The sequence below is a fragment of the Mytilus edulis genome, chromosome 10 (assembly GCF_963676685.1).
Source record: "Mytilus edulis chromosome 10, xbMytEdul2.2, whole genome shotgun sequence".
NCBI classification, from domain to species: domain Eukaryota; kingdom Metazoa; phylum Mollusca; class Bivalvia; order Mytilida; family Mytilidae; genus Mytilus; species Mytilus edulis.
In genome coordinates, this window is record NC_092353.1 from 46,503,535 (window position 1) to 46,525,722 (window position 22,188).

At 31.4% G+C, this 22,188-nt stretch overlaps 1 protein-coding gene across 1 annotated transcript in view; it reads left to right on the forward strand.

Moving 5' to 3' along the window:
* The window catches only part of LOC139491311 (protein O-mannosyl-transferase TMTC3-like), a 49,093-nt gene extending 26,905 nt beyond the window's left edge, over positions 1 to 22,188 (forward strand). Inside the window, exons 18-21 of the mRNA XM_071278930.1 lie at positions 18,124 to 18,244; positions 19,015 to 19,119; positions 19,860 to 19,943; positions 20,855 to 22,188. Coding sequence (XP_071135031.1) covers positions 18,124 to 18,244; positions 19,015 to 19,119; positions 19,860 to 19,943; positions 20,855 to 21,124 — 580 coding nt within the window. The 3' untranslated portion in view covers positions 21,125 to 22,188. The remainder of the gene's footprint in view (positions 1 to 18,123; positions 18,245 to 19,014; positions 19,120 to 19,859; positions 19,944 to 20,854) is intronic.

Here is a 22,188-nt window from a genome sequence, read left to right on the forward strand (position 1 = left end):
ATATATATATATATATATGGCGTTGATTTAAGATAAAATCTGTTTTAGTTAAAACGGTCGAGTTCAATGGCACGTGCTAGTAATCAACCGGGTCAACAGGTAACAAAATCAATGATCCATAACGTAAGAAAGTACATGCCTATTATATTTTACAATTACTCTCATCATCATTCTTGATAAAAAGGTCTAAACTTTAATAAAGAATGAATGAACACGTATTAGTGATGTCTGACCTTCAGTTTTTAATATAAATTAATGCTTATGTTTTTTTTATATTGAGCAAAGTAACGAATGTGAATCTATTATACGTTAAAGGTTCTTACAATATCATATATGTCTAAACACTATACCAAAAGACCATGCAAAATATTTGAGCGCCGCATGTAAAACCATTAAAAAAACATGTACTGTTAGGAAGTTTGTTTAGTATTCAAAAGAAACGTTTAGCTTCTTTATATAGTTTAGAGAGTATTCCTTTAAATTGTGTCAGTTATATAAAGTAGTGTGTATTTGTATTCTATTTATTCATCTAAATGTATCATTATAATATACATTTTGTATTTCACAACTATATATACTATAAGTTGTAGTGTGATTGATTGTTGTTTAAAGTCCAGTGGCAAATACTTCATGCATGTTCAGGACCAGCTGTAAGTTTATGACATGTATGGAACTCACCGGTGTAGTTTTCACGTGTTATAATAGATAAAAGAATAATTAATTTTTAAGATATCGAAACATAAAGGAGGCAAGGCGCATGGATTACCCGCACTTATCAGTTCTTTTCTCTTTTTTGTCTTTAAAAAAAAAATCGATTTCTTTTTATATGTTTATATAATTTACGATAACTGTGGTGTATACGTGCTGTCAGACGAAAGATACATATGTGCCCTCTAAATATCTTTTTTTACTATGGATTGTTTGCTTTCGTATTGACGTTTAACACACAACTTTAATTATTGACTGTGATGTATGTAGAAATTCAAACGTACTGGAGAATGAAGGATGCAAATCCAAGCTTTGAATTAAAATGGTCATTAAATTTGCCACACAAATAAAAGAACAAGTGTAAGTGTTGGAATGACATATACAATATATCAACATGTGCATTGTCGGAGAATTTAATTTTGATTTTACTTTGGTAACTGGACAAAATTGAAGAGAGGCAGCCCAATCTTTTCTCCTTTTTGTTACGAGTACAAATAGATTTTATTTGCTTTATAGACATCGAATAGAATCCAGGGCATAACATTACGGAATATGATCTTCAAAATATAAAATTTAATACCAATAACATGCAACAAATACATTGTTTTTTATATATATATATATATAAGTAATTTTTTGATCATCAGTGCAAGCAGTAGCGTTTGTTTGATTTTAAAACACGAATCGATCTATACTATTTAAAATTACAATACGCAAGCTGAAACCGTACCAAGTGATTATTATTTTTGCACACAACATCTAGGCTGTCGTCCCACCTCTAACAGTAGACGGTTCTCTTGGTGGGGATATTGCGCATTCAACCGTGGATATGATAAAAATATCTGTAATAAACAAAATTGTAATGTTTTGAATGTGTAATGTCTTAATTTTTAAGGTTACGCGGGTTCGGTATTAAGCGGGACAATTGGTATGAACACATTTCGATATACGTGTAAATTATATTAAAAGAAGCTTTCAAACGCAGTTATTTTCGAGGATATTTAAAGATACAAATAAAAAAATCCTTTTTATGTTTTTGAATTAGGCTTTTAATTTCCATTCCTAATTATATATCATTGTAGAAAAAATTTATTTTATACATTTAAAGTACATGTAATTCTTTATGCTAGCTAGTCCATGAATAAAATTGCATAAATCACAAAAACACATTCGGGAATAGCAAGAAAGATTACCAAAAAAGTAGTGGGAACTTTACTGTTTTTTTTTTATCATATATATTTCTGATAGTTTTCCCGACCTATTCACCTATTTTCAAACTTGAAAAGGGACCTCTTTCAGCGGCACGGGCCTGGAACATGTACACATGACAGTTGTAAGTAACAGCTATATAAATATACAAGAGAAGATGTGGTATGATTGCGAATGAGACAACTGTCCACAAGAGACCAAAATTACACAGACATTAATAACTATATGTCACCGTACGGCCGTCAACAATGAGCAAAGCACATACCGCATAGTCAGGTATAAAATGCATTTCAAAGATACTATAATTAGAATAAAAGGTTAACGTACTTACAAAATATGTCATCTTAAAGAATGTGATTTAACAAATAAATTATTTTCAAATTCGCAGTCCAAGTCAACCTAAAATCGGTTACACACATTTTTAATGTTATAAATCCATTCCAACAATATCATTTTAAACACACACTAGCTTGCCTTTACATTAATTTGAATAATACAAATTCAGCTAAATTTTGTTTATTCCCATCAACAGAGAAATCTCACACTCATCCCAGACGTTAATAATACTCATGCACTTCAATTTTGATAAACAATTTATTGATACGGATGACAACGCTTTAACATACGGTTACATTAGGGTTAAAAAAAAATGTGAACTTGTTTTTAATTGAATTCAAAGATGGATTAAACGGTAGCTTTAGGCAGCAACCATTTGATTTTCTGGGGTGGAAAGGGGGGGGGGGGGGGCTATGTTTTTTTTTGGAAAAAAAAGTTTGTTTCGAGTTTTGGAGAAGAAAAAAAAATTGTTTTTGACCCTGAGAAAAAAAATGTTTGTTTTACCCTCAGTTGACACTATATGTAATGCTAATATTGAAAGAACAAACATTTGCCCCCCCCCCCCCCCCCAAGAAAATCAAATGGTTGCTGCCTTAATAGTGAAATGAACTATTTTTTTGAAGACTCGCCTAAATGTATGTTGCATAGATGTATTTGACCCCAACAATTTTATTTAGATCATGCTGTAAAATATATTTATAAAACCATTTATTTGTAAATACCGCATAAATCAGTCTGTTCACTGTTTGAATATAGAAACTTGTCGATTTTATAATATTGAGAGATATCCGAGATTTTGTAATATGGTGTGATAAACAAGTAATTGAAGATGAATATCATTTTATTTTAGTATGTGAAAAGTATAATGAACTTCGAAAGAAATTTATCAAACCATATTGTTGGAGAAAACCGTCGAATCTTAAACTTTTTAGACGATCAATGCATTTGAAAGGGGGCATAATTATATATACAGTTGGAACTCGCCCCTTGTTTATGCTCGGTTGGGACCTCCTTTTAAAGTGGTTGGGTTATCACCAGTATCTGTTCATAATGTAAAGGAACTAACCAATTAAAGGGAAGTTTTTATTTCTGACTGAGAAGGTACGAAATTAAATTCATTCATTAATGCTAAAAATCCATTTGATCCTATTCTGCTGTACTGTTATAATGGTATACCTACTTATATGATTATTTGACTAATTGTTTAAATGTAAATATGTTTCACTGATGTAATTGAATATTTGTAATAATTATTTTCTGTAAGTTGTATTGCTTACGAATAAAAGATTATATTATTAATAAAATAAATATTATAACTTTCCTTTTTTGATTGGATGACCATGCAGTGGTGTTGCAACGCCAAGGAACTGGTAATAGAAAGCTATTTTGATTTGATACATATGACAATGAATCTTAACAGAAGGTTCTATAAATTCAATTGTGAAAAAAATCACAATACCGTGCATTAACTCAACAACCGTCCATCGACAAATATTACTCGATATTCATTGAAATGATAACAAGTAAACAGTTATTGTAAAAGCAGAGCAGTCTTAAATTCTAATAGTTTTGTCAAAAATGATTCAAAGTTTTACCGATGCAACGATATTTTATATATTTTGAGTTGAAATGGCCTAGCGGTAGTCTGATCACTTCGAATGCAACACGCTTAATCTTTGCTGGGCATTCGTAAAGTTTTTAAACTAAAATAAGATCTTTATTATAAGTTATCAAAACATATGTTATATGTAAGCTATCTATTATAAATCTACGAGGAGTTTCAAGAAAAATGGGGGGGGGGGGCATTGAAGTCTAACTTTATATATATAAAAAAAATAAAAAAAAGATCGAGATGTGGTATTGATTGCCAATGAGACAACTCTCCAAAAGCATGAAAAGAGATTAACTTCATAAAGTTATAATAACTAACCCCTTTCAAGACAGACTTTGTCATTTCTGGGGCTCAAGAGATATCTGTGACGAATATCATTATATCATGACATGTTAAGTGTTGGATGTAGCTACAGATAGACAGACATTTTATACTGGAATATTGCTGCAAATTTTATATCAAAGGAATCGCTTTCACATTCTATACTATTATGTACAATATTAAATACACACTTAATCATGTTTTTTTAAAGTTCAAACTCTGAATTGAGACAGCACTATCGGTCATCTTACATAAAAATAATCTTAATTTCTACAAATGTTACAGGTAAATCGGTCCTGCAAGCTACATGCAAGTTAAATCAAGGTTTTTTTTTTCAACCAATGTGCATGGTATTAATAATTGTAAATATATATTTTCTCTGTTACTATGAAATGTAGTTTTAAGGTAATAAAGTTCATTCGTTCATTAAAGTATTCTTTTTTAGATACTGATCTGTCTTATAAATTAATAACGTTTTACGTATAAAACTTTTTAATGACATGGCAATAGATAATCCTATGTTTCCAAATCTATCTGATACACAAAAACTAGTAATTCTACTAAATCCTTCTAATATAAACCAAGTGAAAAAAACAGGTTCCTTTATAAAACAGTCTTTAGAGCTGAGGACAGGGGACTCTTAGTTAGTTTTACTTGTATATATATAGATATGTGTGTGTTCAACTCAGTTATTTTATTGTTGTTGTTACTTTTGTTTATGTCACAAGTATAATGTTACTTATATGACAAATAAAGATTAAAAAATTATAAATATTTTAAATTCTAATTCTAAACACAAGGACACCAGTATGGGTTAAGCCAGAGAGCTTCCGAAAAGGGGAAATCCCACCTATGTTTACCTAACCAAATCACTCATTTCTGCTCAAAATATCAAAAAGAAATTTTACAGAAATTCTCTTAGATGACCTTACATTCACATAATAGCAAAAATATGGGGAAAATTCAAAGGAACTGCAAAAAAAAATTTAAGAAAAAATATACTGAAATTAAAGGGAACTATATTTGTGAACGAAAATTGACAACGAAAATTGAAGGGGGATAATTGTGTTCCCGGACCAGTACTAACAACACAATTCATAAACAAAAATAAGATAATCCGATCAATTTTGTTGATTCAGGGACTTTCCTGCTTGGTTGGATAATTCACGGCTCAGTAATTGGTGTCATTTTTTCAAAAGAATTAACAAATCTATCTTAGTTCGATTTCAAATTCTACCAAAATTTAACTCTTAGATAAGCAGCGTGTAACGAATATATGCATCCATCCTGCAAATACGATGAATATGAAGGATCCTGAGTGCACATTGTATGTCCTGAGTGCACATTGTATGTCATGAGTGCACTCAGGAGGTCATTAGCGGTATTCAGACGTACCCCAAATAAAAGATTTTTTTTCAAACTTAGCGCACATGCAATGCACCACCTCTTCGGAGTCCTCCAAAAAGGTAAAATTCACCTGTATTTGTATATCTGGTGTATGAAATTCATTGTGTATATGTTCCAGACCATATGAGTATTTGGACCGTACGCGTACGGTCCGGACCGTATACGTATACTCGTACGGTCCGACCATACGCGTACGGTCGGACCGTATGAGTATACGCGTATGGTCCAGTACGAGCTGACCATACATGTTATTAGATCATATGGGTTAAATTTCAAAAAATTAACATTAATCACAATCTTTATTTTCAGATTTACTAATTTAATATTATTACAATTACACGGATAAAATGAACAAATGAACAATTGAAATAAAATATTTGTTTAATTGTATATCTTAATCCTAATTTTGGTACTCTCAACCAATGTTACACTTGCTACCACAAGTAACGTACTAATATTTTTTACATTTACATTTTTGCAGTTCTGTATGTTCCTTAGCAAAAATATTTTTTGGTAAAGTTGCTAAATATTCTAAAACAATTGTCCTCCCACATTATATTTACTTCCGATATTTTCAATTTTAGTGATCATAATTCAATTATTTTACTGAGTGATCGACATGTTTTAAAATACAAGAGATTAACAGATTCAATTAGCGTGAATTTTTTAAATCATTAAAATATATAGTTGGTTTTTTTTTCAATTATAAAATTAAACTTTTTATATCTATTTGAGAGTTAAGTTATATTGATCAGTTATATGGATCTAATTAACTTTGACAACTTCTTAATATTAGTCAGACCGTACGCGTACGGTCCGACCGTATGAGTATTTTGAAAAAGTACGCATACGGTCCAGACCGTACGCGTACGGCCCAAATACTCATACGGTCTGGAACATATATTACACGTTCCATCTACAATATACGGCAATGACACGGCCGGGTATTGTAAAGCAATTGAGGGACTTTTAATGTCAAATTCATATCCCTGGGCGAAGAAATTACCGGTTTGTGAAAACACTGTGTGAACGGCTTATATTATTCTCATTTCGCCTTAGCTGTCAAAATATATATATATAATTAATCCCAGTTTGCCTTAGTACAAATTTTTAGGTACACAAGAATTAACTAAGGTGAAATGGGAGCTTCTGTAAACAATGTAATTAAGTTAAGTTTTGTTAGTATTGCAATAAGTTGATATTTGTTATTTTACCCCAGTTTGATGTCAAATTCTACCATGAAATACTTTTTAAAGGAAAGATATTTTTTTTAATTTTTGGGGTCGCACTTTTTATAGTTACTCTTTTTTTTCTGAAAGTGTTTTTTTTTACTCATGTGTTATATTTTGTAAATAAAGTCTTATTAGAGATTTATATTTTAATGAATAAATAAAGACAAATATCATACAAGTACATGGCACTGATATACACATATGAATGTTCAATGTTCATTTAGTTTCCAAGTTAGAGGATGTAAGATGCTGCATCACCATACTGAATATTATTAGTTACACAGTGACCTAATACGGTATATATGGGGTTAGTAAATTCCATATGGGGTGCCAGCCCTCTAAATGCTTATTTGTCCTTCTGTCTGGTGGTGGTTCCAAGTTGGTTGTGGGTATCTGCCATCTCTTCATATCACAATTATACGTTAACTTGGTGCAGGCATTAGTTTGTGGTGCGTTGGTTAAGTATTTGGTAAACGTGATTGCAGTTTTGTCTGATAGAGTACTAATCTCCTGCTTTCGAATACCATGACTTATAATAGTGTGGTTTTGGTCTTTCACGCTGTCAGACCTTTTGTGTAGACACCTGTTTCTTGTTGAAGACTAAACATGCGCTCTTGATTCATTTATGATTTTTTGTCGTTTGGTTGCTGTCAAATTGAAACATATCCCACATCTCCTATAGTATGTGTTCCGTTTGATTAAAAAAGGTAATTATAAAGAGATAGATTATTTAAATTCCAACGATCACAAATCTAATCTAAATCCGATTTCAATTATTTCGTAAAATACGTTTTTTGACAGACATTACCTTTATCTGATTATCATAATATTCCCAGTTTAAGGAAAAGAAAAGACATTTTTTCTATATATTTTTTTACAAAGTTGCTAATGGTTTAATTATGTCGTAAATTGCTAGGTCAGTGTCGGATTCCGGGCGACATATCGTACACTTTCCTTTTAATTTTTAGCGTTATTAATATCGTAATTTTTGTATCCTTGCTATCCTTGCTAAATCTTCTACTGTATATCACAGCTAGTGAATAAGTCTAAATGTCCGTACAGTGTATAGTAAGATCTTTTTTCCACACATGGACATTTCATTCGTATAGAAAGTTCGCTATAGTGTTCCATCATGGTCTTAGTGCAGTTTCGAGAGCTTATAGTGCACCGAGGCGGCCTAGGTTATTTTTAGACGCACCGTAAAGTCACAGTCACACCATTGCAACAACGTCCTGTTTTGATAAATTTGTTAAAATGCTGGGACCATGATACTAATCGTATAATATTTCCCTTTTAAATAGTAATTGTTATGAATGATAATATTTTATATGTATGCTGTCTTAGTTTTTAAATAGTTATTTGGTTAATATGGTGTCTCGTAAGTCATTTTTGGACAGGATATTTTTGTTTTATAGTGTATGTATATTCTGCACGAATAATTTTTATCGCTATCATTATAAAAAACTAGACTATGTGAACCGTATGAGATCGCAAACAAGACAGCTGATTGGATAAATGGGATGAATTGTTACGCCTACATAAAACTGATATCCAATCGAATGCCAGCAGACACCTGTCAGTAAAAACAAATTGTAAGCGTGGATGGTTAGAGATTTATTTGTGTATTCGATATTTGAAAAATAAGTTAGATAGTCACTATTCGTTTTCCCTTTTTTCAGCCGGATTTCAATAACTGTTTTTACACTTTCTTAATTAACAGAAAGGTATTTAAATAGAAGCGCACCACATGTAACAGAGATTTACAAGCATTTAATATAGCGACTTGTGTTTTCCGGAACGTCCTATTTTCAATTATTCACAGACTTTTGCAATAATATTAAACCTTTATTTTTTACCTTCAAAAACTGCTCAAACTTTTATTCTCAGACTAGACAGCATGAAAGACATAAACACTTTTATAAGTCAGTGTACACACGGTGTTTTCCAAACTTGGTAATTTCTTCGCCCAGGGATATGAATTTGACATTAAAAGTCCCTCAAAGCTTTACAATACCCGGTCGTGTCATTTCCGTATATTGTAGATGGAACGAGTGATATACATACACCAGACATACATGTTCCCTTACAGGTAAATTTTACCTTTTTGGAGGACTCCTAAGTGGGGATGCGTTGCATGTGTGCTAATCTAAAAAAAAAACCAATCTTTTATTTTTCTAAACTGCGTTACATGCAAATGCGAAATAATTAGTGTTGTTTGTTCAGTCCAATTTATTTATAAATATTAATTTATTTTTTTGAATAAAAAAAACTACGCATGTAAACTTCAATGAATACAATAGTATTTAATACTAGTAGCCTAAATGTAAAACAATTGCAGCAAGATTTGAGGTTGAAGCGGCTCGATCAAAACGTGAATAGATGAGAAATTGTCATCATTCTTCTAATTAATTACAAAGTATTTTGTGAGAACAAATATTTATATTTTAGTGATGGTGATTCATTGTTGTTTGCCTCAGTCACCTCCAGTGGCAAATATTTCATTCGTGTTCATAACGAGAACACAAGTTTTAAATATAATAAGAAGCACTTCAAATAGTCGTTCGACAATAAGATTAAACGTAAACTTGAAATACCACTGAATAATGAGAGAAGATTTAATAAGGATAGAAATTTAGCCTTGCAACACCTACAGCTCGCTACAGTCATGACAGTGGGACCACTAACATCATTGAGGAAGAGTTTTCAATTTGCAGAGAGCGATGGTCCTCTCAATCTACTCTGATGTCGCCATCTCTATTCATACGTGTAGATACCAACATCACATAACGGTATCTAATTTAGATAAGATCATGACTTTAAAATCGCATTAGTAACGGTGATAATTCTGTTAAACTGTATTGTTTATTATGCTCGAGTTTTTGGTATGACTATGCGACCTCTCTCCTGGTTGGTCTCGTGAGAATAAGTTCACCTCGACAGCGAGAGGACTTTAGTCCGAATCCCAAACGGGTCTAACAAAAAGTTTTTTTCTTTCTTTCGAACTGTTAGCTTGTGAACTTACACGTTAAAAATCCATCTCAGTGTGTCGGTCTTGTACAAATTAAGCAGGCTTAATTTTCATATTATATTTCCATATTATAGTTTTGTCCTAAATCAACTGATTTATATCACACCTGCAAAAATTTTCAACGATCTAAATAAAAAAAAATGGTACGTGAAATATTTCTACGGAACACTTGCATTTTTGTCTAAAAAAAAATCACTGCTCCCGTATTATTTAGTCTTGTTGCGGTTTAGGCTTTTTATTCTGTATAGGTTTCTTTCTATAACAAAAATCTGTGTGTTGACTCTTAATGTTTTGATTGATATGTGTCGTTGGGTTGATGTCGTATTAATGTATACCTTTAAAATTGTTTTCAAAACCAAATGATTGATTGGGTATAGAAATATTCACATCTCCCGTTCGACAGTATATCTTTGCTAAAATTGGGTGCGGACGTTTGGTTGTTCGGATGTATAAATAAGCAGCCGCATTTGGTCGAAAAAAAAATAGTCTATGCATGGTGTAGTGAGAGTTTCGTGCTATCTATACGTTAAAAAAAATTGAATAAATCGTTGAAGGGATATACGAACTTTGATTGAAATTTCTAAAAAAAGGAAAAAGGTCACCTGAATCTCCAAGTAAGCCAGTCGCATGGTTGAATTTAACACTTTAGAAGAAACGAAACGTCCAAAATAAGTTTAGTCTTATTATAAATTGTTGCCAACTTTTTCGTCCGTTTTTGCTTTTATGACAACTTTACCAGATATATATATATAAAGATTTGACAGTAATTGTTTCACCAAAACGAGCTCAACTACATGTCGTTGTTTTACACTTCAACATAAATGCATATGTATGTATACAATGGAGACTGTTTTCTGTTCTAATGCCCTGGTCCTAGATTGGCTGTATACAATCTAACCCCTGACATGGACTACTTTATTAAATGTTTACAAACAAATAAATGCAAAGAGAAAGATTCGGAAAGAAATTCTAAAATTTACGCTAAAAAAAAACAGTTTTAGACAATTATCATTTGAGAACTATATATAATTAGCATGCATCACTAAATGAAACTGATAAATTGATTGCTCCCTTAATGTCCAGTGGCAAATATATCACGCATATTCATGACGAGATGCGAAATGGATCGACCTGAAGCAAATGATTGATACATCACCAAGACAGTGAGTTCGCTGAGGTAAAACGTATGCCGTACTAGAATGCTGTATGGATTTTGCTCATTGTTAAAGACCGTACAGTGACCTTTGAACGACTTTGACCCCCCCCCCCCCCCCCCCCCTGCAGAGCTATAGAAAAACAGTACATTAAGGGGTGTTACACAGACTCTTTTTCGATGATACACAGACTCTTCTTAATTGTTACACGGACACTTTTTATGAATAGAATCACTCGTGCATGATCAGTGAGTTCATGGGCACTTTAATTTTCAATTAGATTTGAACTTTTTGGTTCACCAACTTATTTCCTGTCTTTTTATTGGATAAAATATTTACGTTAGCATCAATATCTATTTTCCGAAACATTTCCAGTAAAATACTATTCATATCAGTACACCAAGGGATTAGACATTTAACTTCATGGGAGGGGGGGGGGGAGGGTATGGTATAATAAATCAAATTGTCATCACTGTTGGGTTTCTCGTCTGAATATTTTACATTAACTGTGTCAGATGCCTCATTACAGGCTGAACCTTTTATAGGGTGCTCATTATAAAGTTTTAGTTTTTGGTCATTGTTGAAGGGTGTGCAGTGACCTATTATATAGTGACTAACAAGTAAATCACTTGGTCTACATGGTTTAAATGGTTGATAGTCGTCTCACCAAATCTCCTTAGGCCAAAATAAAAATTGATTGTTTCCCCTCCCCACACCCAGGTAAAAAATAAGCCCCCTGGGATGGGAAACAGACATTCTTTTAAATGTGGCCTTATTCATGATCTTTTTATTGAAATTCTGTAATAAGAAGATTTTACTAGTCTATAAGTCATGTAAGTATCACATAAACTTTACATTATCAATAATCCATTAAAATGAAGTCCAGTCAAAATAACCATGCCAGACAGATATATGACAGATAATTTCATGAATTTCATGAATTTTTGAATTTCACAGTTCTTCCATACCCCAAATTTATGGTTAAACGTTTATAGTAACCATAGAAACAGAGAAAAAGACTAAACATAAAAACCATGAAAATGGTGTCATTGTCAGATGAAATAAGCCATTCAAAAATGTCAAACATTTCAACTTACATTTATTCCATAATTATGCCAAAAGTAGTGATCCTATACATGTACAATGTAGCTTATAGCTTATGAGAAACATTGATGACCTTCGGCTATTGTCTGCTCTGAAGTTGGGTTGTTGTCTTTTTTGGCACATTCCCCATTTCCAGTGTCAATTTTATTAGGAAGTATAAACTGAGAAACAAACCTAACCATGTTAACATTGTATCAAACTGAAATAACCTTAATCACTTAAATTATCCATGAAGGTCAAGGTCAGGTCAACCCAACCTGATAGACAAGTAGATCTTTCAAGATACTCATATACAATAAAATGTATCTAATTACATATATAAAATATACAGTATAAAAGAGCATTTCATTGATTAAGTAACAGTATATTTTACATGCAGTCATTGAACCATGAAAATGGGGTCATGTGCAATGTACATATAATGGCAAACTGAAACATCATAACATATTAATTAGCTACTAGCATCTGAATACAAGACAAGAAACATCCAACTCTTTTAGCTTTTAAAATGTAAAGCTCTATAAAATAGCTTACATCATCACCCCAAGACTGTAATACAAATTTCTTGTATACAACCAACTTTCATGACTTTTGTGTAAGGCGAGACAAAATAAAATGATACTTTGAAGTACATGTTACTGTATTGTTTAATATGTTTGACTACTATTATAAAATGCCAGTTTCAGAATGAACAGTATTATTTAGAAGATTATTAAAATACATGTAGATACATTCAGACTATTATAACTATACAGCAAGCTGTCATTCGACTCTAACCAACAACCATGCCAGGGCTGTAAAGCTTGTCTAGGTTGGTAAAAACTTCCATCATCATGCATATATATGACACTAACCAATAGTGATGGACCGTGACAGACCCTCATGGAAAGTAAAGGAGGTTTAACACTCCCTGGTGGTACATGTAGCCAACAATAGCAATGGCACCATAGAAACTCTTATTATATCCAAATTCTTATTTCAAATGAATAATTATCCAAGGTGAATCAGATGATGTATGATCATGATGCTGCACTTTTAGTATTGACAATGATTGATATTCACTGAAACTAGAAATTTCCATTATTCCAATTTTCTATTCTTAATGATATAACTATCCAAGATAATCATGGAATTAAGATATGATGCACTACTAATATTCCTAGAAAACTTTAAATTTTCTTTATTTCAAATTGTTAATATTACTTATTTCAAATATATATATATATATATATATATCAAAGGTATGCTCTGTCACCAAGTAATGTAGTACATTGTATTTCCTACATTTTTTCTATGAATTGTAAGTTTTCTATTTGTTCAATTCACAATTCTCTTTTTGTCCAATCAGATCATCCCATCAAGTTACTGTACATCATGACATAATGCTGTTAGCTCTATCAACGTTATTTCCAAACCAATAAGTAACACAAAATTATGAATGAATCCACCATTTCACAATTTATAGCTACAGGTACAAATGAGGTACCATATGAGAGTAACTTAGGGACACTATATATTTCCTATATATACATTGATATACATGATATATGCCGCTTCATAATCTGGCTGGGAATCATGCTCAAACCAATGTGATATCTTATCTACAAAAAAAATATACATTAAGAATAAAGTATTTATTATATATAAACTTGTATTTATCTACAAGAAAAACTAGCAATCATAATTTGCTTGACAACAAAGTTTAATGATGTAAAGAAATGAATTTATGACTTATACAATTTAATTGATAAGTCCATAATGAGAAGAAGAATAAAACCCTTTTTTGAGGTTCTATTTCTAAGACAAAATGTTCTCTCTTTCTACATCAATGTTTTCTTAGGTGTATACTTCATTGAAGGGTTACTGTCTTATAGAGGCTATAGCACTATACTTGTTGTGATCAATTTATAATACTTTTTTATTTTAAAATAGAATTTGTTGAATATTACTACCAACGTGACATGGTGACAAAGCAAATAGTATTTATAAGATTCTTCTTCTTCTTCTTTATAATCCATCAACATACTGATGATAACGTGTCCGGCACTTATTTAACTATGCCGCGCATGCGTGGGATCTAATTTTTATTTAGTCATGACAGTCATGACAGTGAATAATATACAAAAGATAAAAATAAAAATTTCAACATAATTTCTTTTTCTTGTTATAACATATATTTAAGTTCTACAAAATTTAGAGCATAACAAATCATTTATAACAAAATAATGAATCATACCCGGTAAAATCTTAAATTTCTTATCACAAAAGATAAAAAGTGTTAAAAATTGTTGTTAAGGACGCAATGCCGTCTCATCATTTGGAATCAGGCATGTCAGGGCACAATATCAATATACTCTTTTTTTTGCCCCGGGCAATTTTGAGGTTATTGCATATATACAAACCCAAGCCTTGAACATGTTGAAGGTATTCATAACACATATGTGACAAATTATAATTATTGTACATCACCCACCAGTGGCTATATAAATAGGTATATCATCGTGGTAACTAGTCCGAGATTACTCTGACGTCGAAACGGCTGTTTTGCCAGACAAGCTTGTCTCGGACGTGAAGATTGGTTGGTTATTGGTTAATAAAAAAAAGTGACAAATATTTCATGCAAATTTAGGACGTGACAGTTATCAATACATTAACATACAATATGTAGGATTACTCGATCAGGGGTTTAGGTCTTGTAACTCAGGCCCGTAGCCAGGAATTTCCATGGGGGGGTTCGTTGGACTCATGAACTCGACTTTAACAGTCACAATTTGAAAAAAAACGTTGACTTTAACAGTGCTTATTTGATTTCAACCGAACCCCCCCCCTGGCTACGGGTATGTAACTGTTGTATAGGCCATCCCGCACAACCATACCAATGTGAATACCCCACATGTCAATGCATGTTAGGCAATAAACAGGGGTGGATCCAGCCATTTTTAAAAGGGGGTTTAAACCATACCAGTTTATATGTAACTTTTTAAATCATGCATTGATCTTCCAAAAAACATGAAAAGGGGGGGGGGGGGTCCAATCACAGGAACAATTTTTTAACAAGCCCAAATTCTTACTTTGCCTTTGAACAGGCTACTATCCAAGAGTGTGGAGTATTGGAACGTCGATTCATACCTGTATGCACAAATTTAACAAATGTGAACATTTTTCCTTCTAACTCTTGGGTGATGATCCATGATCAATGATTATTCTGATAGACATGTATTAAAATATTCATTTCTACTCACCAATTGCAATTTCCAGCTCAGCTTATATTGTACTATAGTTTCCTTCTACCATGTCAACGATTTTGTGTAAAATAAGTTAGCTATTAGAAGCGCTGACACTGCCGACACACATGCGACATGAATGCAACAAAAATAAAGAGGGTACGGTAACGTTAAATCGTTTACGGGCGAAGAATTATTTTCCGTTTTTAATTAAACTTGTCAGATTTGATTAATTATCGTCGAAAAATGTCCCTAATGGATAGTCATTCAAATTAAACCAGCTTTATTATGCTGTATGCATGTAATATATATGTAACCTGGTCTTTAAATGTACTTTAAGTACAGTGTCTGACGTATTTATAAACATTTTCTTGATTATTTATCCTATTTCAAATATAAATTTGAATGAATTTATACGCCTTTTTCTGCTATAATATTCAAACTTTATTTTTTAACGAAGGCTTCTGGTATGTAGTTTTTTTTACAAAAGGCTCTCGAATTATAGACACATTAAAAAATAAAGATGGAAAGTCAAACGCATGAGTCTGGCAAAAATAAAGTTAACGGACAATGTCATGACAATAAACGGAAAACGATAAAAGACAGAGTTATATCTATATATTTTTTTCCCTGCCTCAAATTTACTCAAATGCAATTTATATAGGTAACATAAAAAGATAAATGATAATGCATTCATTTACAATATTTAAAAATAGTTACATCTTAAATTTAATTTAACATATTAAGATCACGTTTTCAAGTGTTCACGGCCGACATCCGTTATTATTAAATAAGGGTGTAAAACTGAATGACAAATTCTTCACCACGTACGGCAGTCTATAATTGCATATAAAACGTATTGCAATCACTTGTAAACCATTAAATATAAAGGTTCAGGTGCTTATATTCAATAATCAAATATTATTTCGGCAATCTGTTGATTTTTTTTAGTCAATTCGCGGCGATTTGTGCAGCAGTATGACTTTGAGCTACTTTTTTTTATTTATATAATTATAAAACAGTGTTAAATAATTAAATAGGAAGAAGTTAGAATTCAAATTGAATATTTGTTTTATTTAAATAACATGATTAAGGGGACGTGGTAGACTTTCAGTTAAAAAAATCGTCTTCTTTCACAGTTTTATTTTATTTTTGAAAGGGGAGCAACCCCTGATAAATAATGGGAAAGTTTCACTCTTTTTGTGTACAAATTATTAAAATCTGAACACGACTGGACACGGTCTGACAACATCTTGATGTCAGTTTGCATCCATGGTCTGTTTTGGTCTGACACGGTCTTAACGGATCTAAACAGCTCGCTAGAAGATACAGTCTTAAATATCTTGACATGCCTTAACGGGACTAATTTACCTAATGAGACTATCGATCCGAATGGAGACTTAACGATCTGACATATCTTGACGTTTTCCTCTAGCGGTAAATCCAGTCAATTAAGATACGATCAGACCAAAATGACCGTTTCAGACTGAAATCGTGCTACTAGTGTTGGATTCATAGGTAAGTTAGAGATAAGCTAATACTTTAACATGGGCTGAGCACAGAGTATAAAGACAAATTAAGCAACATTGGTAAATGGCTATCCCATTTTTTCGGGTTACCATTCCTTCCCCAAAATGAAATCGATGACTGCTTCACGTTTGACACTATGTCTGACGCTCCTTCTGATGTCTTACATTCTTAGCCTACAGACTTAGTACATATATATAGACAATGTAACGCTATCCACCTCATTTCTGAGCAGCTGCACCCCAACTTAAATGTTTTTATAGATTTTATCAAGAAAATCCAGGCCGTAATGTATAATAAAATGCGAACTCTTTAGAAATGCTCGCATCAGTACGTAAGCCAGACAAAGAAAAGATGGACCTCGTTATCGCCAATTTATAGGAATATATTAAATGTGTGGCCTATACACACTCGACAAGAACAGATTTATGATTTATTCCGTTTTAATGGATTTTAATCCTTCATTTTAGCATTAACAGAGTGGTTTTATCTTAGGTTTTTACTTCTTGATTTTAAAGTATGTAAATATATAGCTTTTATATTGATTTATCTTGCTCGAAACCCTACTTCCACCTCCCCGTGGTGAGCAGAGGACAACAGTTATATACATGTTATGATTGACAATTCATAACATGTGTTCAACTGGCTAACGGAAGAGGTTGATAAATGGTAAATGAAAGAGGGACGAAAGATTCCAGCGTGACAGTCAAACTCATAAATCGACAATAATGTGACAACACTGGCACCATGGCTAAAAATGAAAAGCACAAACAGACAAACAATAGTACACATAACACAACATAGAAAAACTAAAAAATAAACAAATACAACATGACTGGGATAGAGAGTTGTCTCACTTTTCACTCATACCGCATCTTCTTATATATTTTTACCTGTAATTTACCTCTAAAAAATCGGCACAAATGAAAGAAAAAACCACCTACTATAGAAGAGGGGCATTATGTTTTCTGGTCTGTGCATCTATTAGTTCGTCCAATCCTCAGTCCACTTTTGATGAAGTTGAACATGAAACTAAGTACACATGTTCTCTATGATATGATCTTTCTTTTTTTTTTACCCCAATTTCACGGTCCAATATCAAAGAAACTGATGAGTGGGGCATCTGTGTACTATGGACACATTCTTGTTATTTTTATTTTTAAAATCATACACACAATTCATACATTGGCAACCTGATACAATATTAAATAGAAAATTTGAAATTCCAGCATTTATTTAAAAGTATTTCTTTTATTTGCAGGTTACAACATCTAGAGAAGAAAAATCCAACAGACCCAAAGATTTACTTTACGATGGGAATGTTAGATATGGACAGAAAAGATTACATATCTGCTGAGAAACATATAAAGAAATGTCTACAGGTATTCTAATGAAAATATAATTTCTAAGTCTTTTAACATACTGTTAATTCAGAAATTATTGCGTGCATTTATTATTGCGATTTTGTCATTATAGAGTAACATGCGATTTTTATTTTTGCGATATTGAGAAAAATCCTATTTAAAGTTAAATACAAAATTTCAAAATGCGAGTTTAAATTATTGCGATTATAACCCTGTCGCAATTTTCGCAATAATAAAAACATCGCAATAATTTCTGAATTTACAGTAGGTTTAGGATGCATTTTCAAGTTCTTATTAATTAAAAGTTACCCATTACATCTTAAATATTACTCCTCCTGTTATTTATCAATGATTTAAATATTTCTTTTTCATATACTGTGTATTCATTTTGTTTGTGGGGTACCAATTTTCATGTATTTCTTGGATATAAGATAAACACATCTTCTGATCTTAAACACAGCACAAATTTTTCTTTAAACTTGCAGACTTTGGCATCACCACAAAATCAAATTGCCAGGAAAATTCATTTTTTCCTTAATCTACAAAAATCAGTACCAATGAAATATGAATGAATCTACAGTTATAAAAAATTTATTCCAAAAAATATATGTAATAATGACCAATTTTAAAAATTCTATGAGGAACAAGTATCCACAAAATGTCATGAAAGTTTCCAAAATAAAAAAAAAGGACATTGTATTTTTTTACTATCACATTGTTGTACTGTAAAATCTATTCTACATATGATGTACTAATTATTAAACTTAAATCACAATTTCTATTTTTAGTATGAGCCTACATTTAGAAGTGCTTTATTTAATTTAGCTTTGATGTTAGTGAACAATCTGAACAAACCCCTAGAAGCATTGCCCTACCTTAATACTTTATTACAGGTAAGTTATTCTTTTTTATGCTCCTTCAAGATATACGAGTAAAGGGAAACAAGGGTTTTTAAGACAGAAAACCAATGACTCAAAAAAACAAAAGAATTTTTGAAAATTATGTCTAGCTTTAAGTGAGTTCGCTAATCGGTTTCAAAATAATAAGCTTTTCAAAACTCTAGTATATATTGATAAGGGATTAACGGAACCAAAAGAGCAAAAAATATAGGTCAATGTGCTTGTTTTCGAGATATAAGCCATTAAAATTTTGGTGGGAAAATGTTTTCTTTTGACTTTTCATAGCTCTATCATTGACAAGTTTAAACTCTCAAAAACTATTAAAAAATAATTAAAATTCTATAAGACTTTTACAAATTGCTTATAATTATACATGTAAAAGATTTATAAAAAGAACAATGGGAATTTTTTTTTAAGGCATTCAAATTGATAAAACCAGATCTAGAGGATTCTGAAAATCTGACAAAAATTCCAAACATGATAAGCAAACATCCTTAAATCAGCGCTAAGTGAGATCTGAATGTGTGGTGTCTTGAATTGTACTGTCTTGCTAAGAAACATGTATGTTTATTATTCCTATATGACTACATTACATGGTAGGTTTCAAAAGAATTCATAATTTTGATTGACTGATAAAAATCACAAGGCATTAAAATTAAAAAGCCAATAAAATTCAACATTCATAATCCATGAAAATTATGAGTTATGAAAATAAAATGTACTTTACATTTCAGAACTATCCTGATCATACCAAAGGCATGATGTTATTGGGAGATATCAATGTGAATGTACAGAAAGATTTAATTTCAGCTGATAAAGTGAGTATGAAAGTTGTAAGATTGGGAGAGTTGTGTCTAATTTTCTGAATTAAAAAAAATATCAAGAAGAGAGAACGCTCTAAAGGAGTAGGTCCAGAAAGACTCCTTTTTGGCCCCAAAATATAGCAGTTTTACAAAAATGTTAAAAAGTAAACTAAGTTATTTATTGGAAAGAAGAATGCTTCTGCTACATAAATATGGGCTGTTTTTGCCAATACAATGCACATATATCGGGTACTAGCATCATAAACTCATGCTAAATTACTGAAATCTTTATAATTTTAGCATTTTAGTTAAATTTTTGACAGTTTCCGTCTTAAATGATTTGTGTTCATTCTTAATATTGAAATATAAGTTGTATTTGATGATAATACATAACATATATAAAGGTTGAGGATGAACACGGATGCAGCCACTTTCATTTTTTACAAAAAAACATCTGTAAAGTACATTTTGTGGCATATTTGATAGATTTTTCATATTTAAGCTTGAATCGGAGCGTTTTTAATGACTAAATCATTAAAAATCTTTCACATAAACTAATTGAATCAACTGAAGTAGACACTTAAGTGTTTAAAAAGTGTCCAAAATCTTTCGTCAGATGAACTTGAAATTTGAGGCCATAATCGGCCCTTAACAAACTTGATCTAATCCTTTTGTTTAGTTTTTTGTGTGTATGGTACATGCTTAAAGTAATAAAACATTTTGTCAGGATACGGATGCAAAGATATGTAAATTATTTATGAGTTATCTTCTGTCTACATTCCCTTTGATTGCAATGAGAGACATTCATATTTAATTATTAAGACCTCCCCGAATCCCCATCCCCCAACGAATAAAGTAAAAAAAAAACAAGATATCAATCATGTAATGTTTTAATGTTTATATTTTTATTTTTAACTATTTTCCAGCATTTTAAGAGAGTTGTTGAATTAGAGCCAGACAATATACAGGCCAATCACAATCTGTGTGTTGTCATGGTGGAGAAAGGTGATTTATTTGGTGCTGAAAAATGTCTGACAAAAGTATATAATATGGCACCGAATGAAAAGTACATTATCAATCATTTAAATATTGTACGGACAAAATTGAATCAAGCAATTAAAGCTAGAAGAGAACAGAAGCTTAAACAACAAGATCAACAACAGCAACATAGCAAACAGTCTCAAACGAAAAATTAGGGAGGAACCGATGAATGAAATAGAATTTTGAAATATAGACAGAGAAAGATTGAATCACTGGTCTGTGGACAGATAGTTGACAAAGGTATGGGTAAACACCTGAGTTATCACAGACATACAGTCCTCAGGATAAATATATGTAGCGACAAGCCCTACACTTGTTATTTTGGAAATTAAATACAAGATGCATAGATTTACTTGAGTTTACAAGATTGTAAAATGATGGTGACATTTTTCGTGGATTTCAAACATTATTTTCCTGAAACAAAAATGCAAATTATATAAAACCAAAAATGATATTAGATATTTTATATTGTTATAATTGTTACATGGAACATCTGCTGTTTTTGTGCTTGCCAAAACATAATGTATAGTATTAACAGTGTGGTAATTGGTATCTATTATGCATCATATATATTGTTATAATCATAATGATTCTGAGTATATATATGTATTGTTATATTTTAATTTTTCTGACAAAAGTTGCAGAAAGCGAGACATATATATTTTTTCACCGGCTAAGACTTTGTTGTTATCGTCATTAACAATTGTTAAGTTTTCTGCTGAAGTTAGATTAGTTTGATAAGAACTACTGGTATTAGAATATTTTGAATTTTCAGTTTTCATTTTGTCTAGGATATTTACATTTATTTTCAATTATCAATGAAGTTAATTTGCATTTTCACTGGGCATTTAAAGAAACTAACCAAAAACCATAAGGCACAGCATTGTTGCTAGGAAACCAAATTTCTTTTTCCTCAAAACTTTTTCTCAGCTTTTTATGAAAAATATGTTTATTTAATATGTTTAATTTTTTTTCAAGTTGAGCATTTTTTAAAATCTTTAATAGTTTATAATTATGAGGAACGCTCTATATGAAAAGTATCATAATCATTTATTAAATGTAAGAAGTTATTGTTTAATTTTACTGATGATAATAGCTGTATGAAAATGAATATGCAAAAAATGTAAAAATATTTATATTACAGTATTACAAAACTAGCATTTGTTGAAAAAGACATACTACATGTTTGTTATGTCACGGAATTGAAGTTCCTTCATAA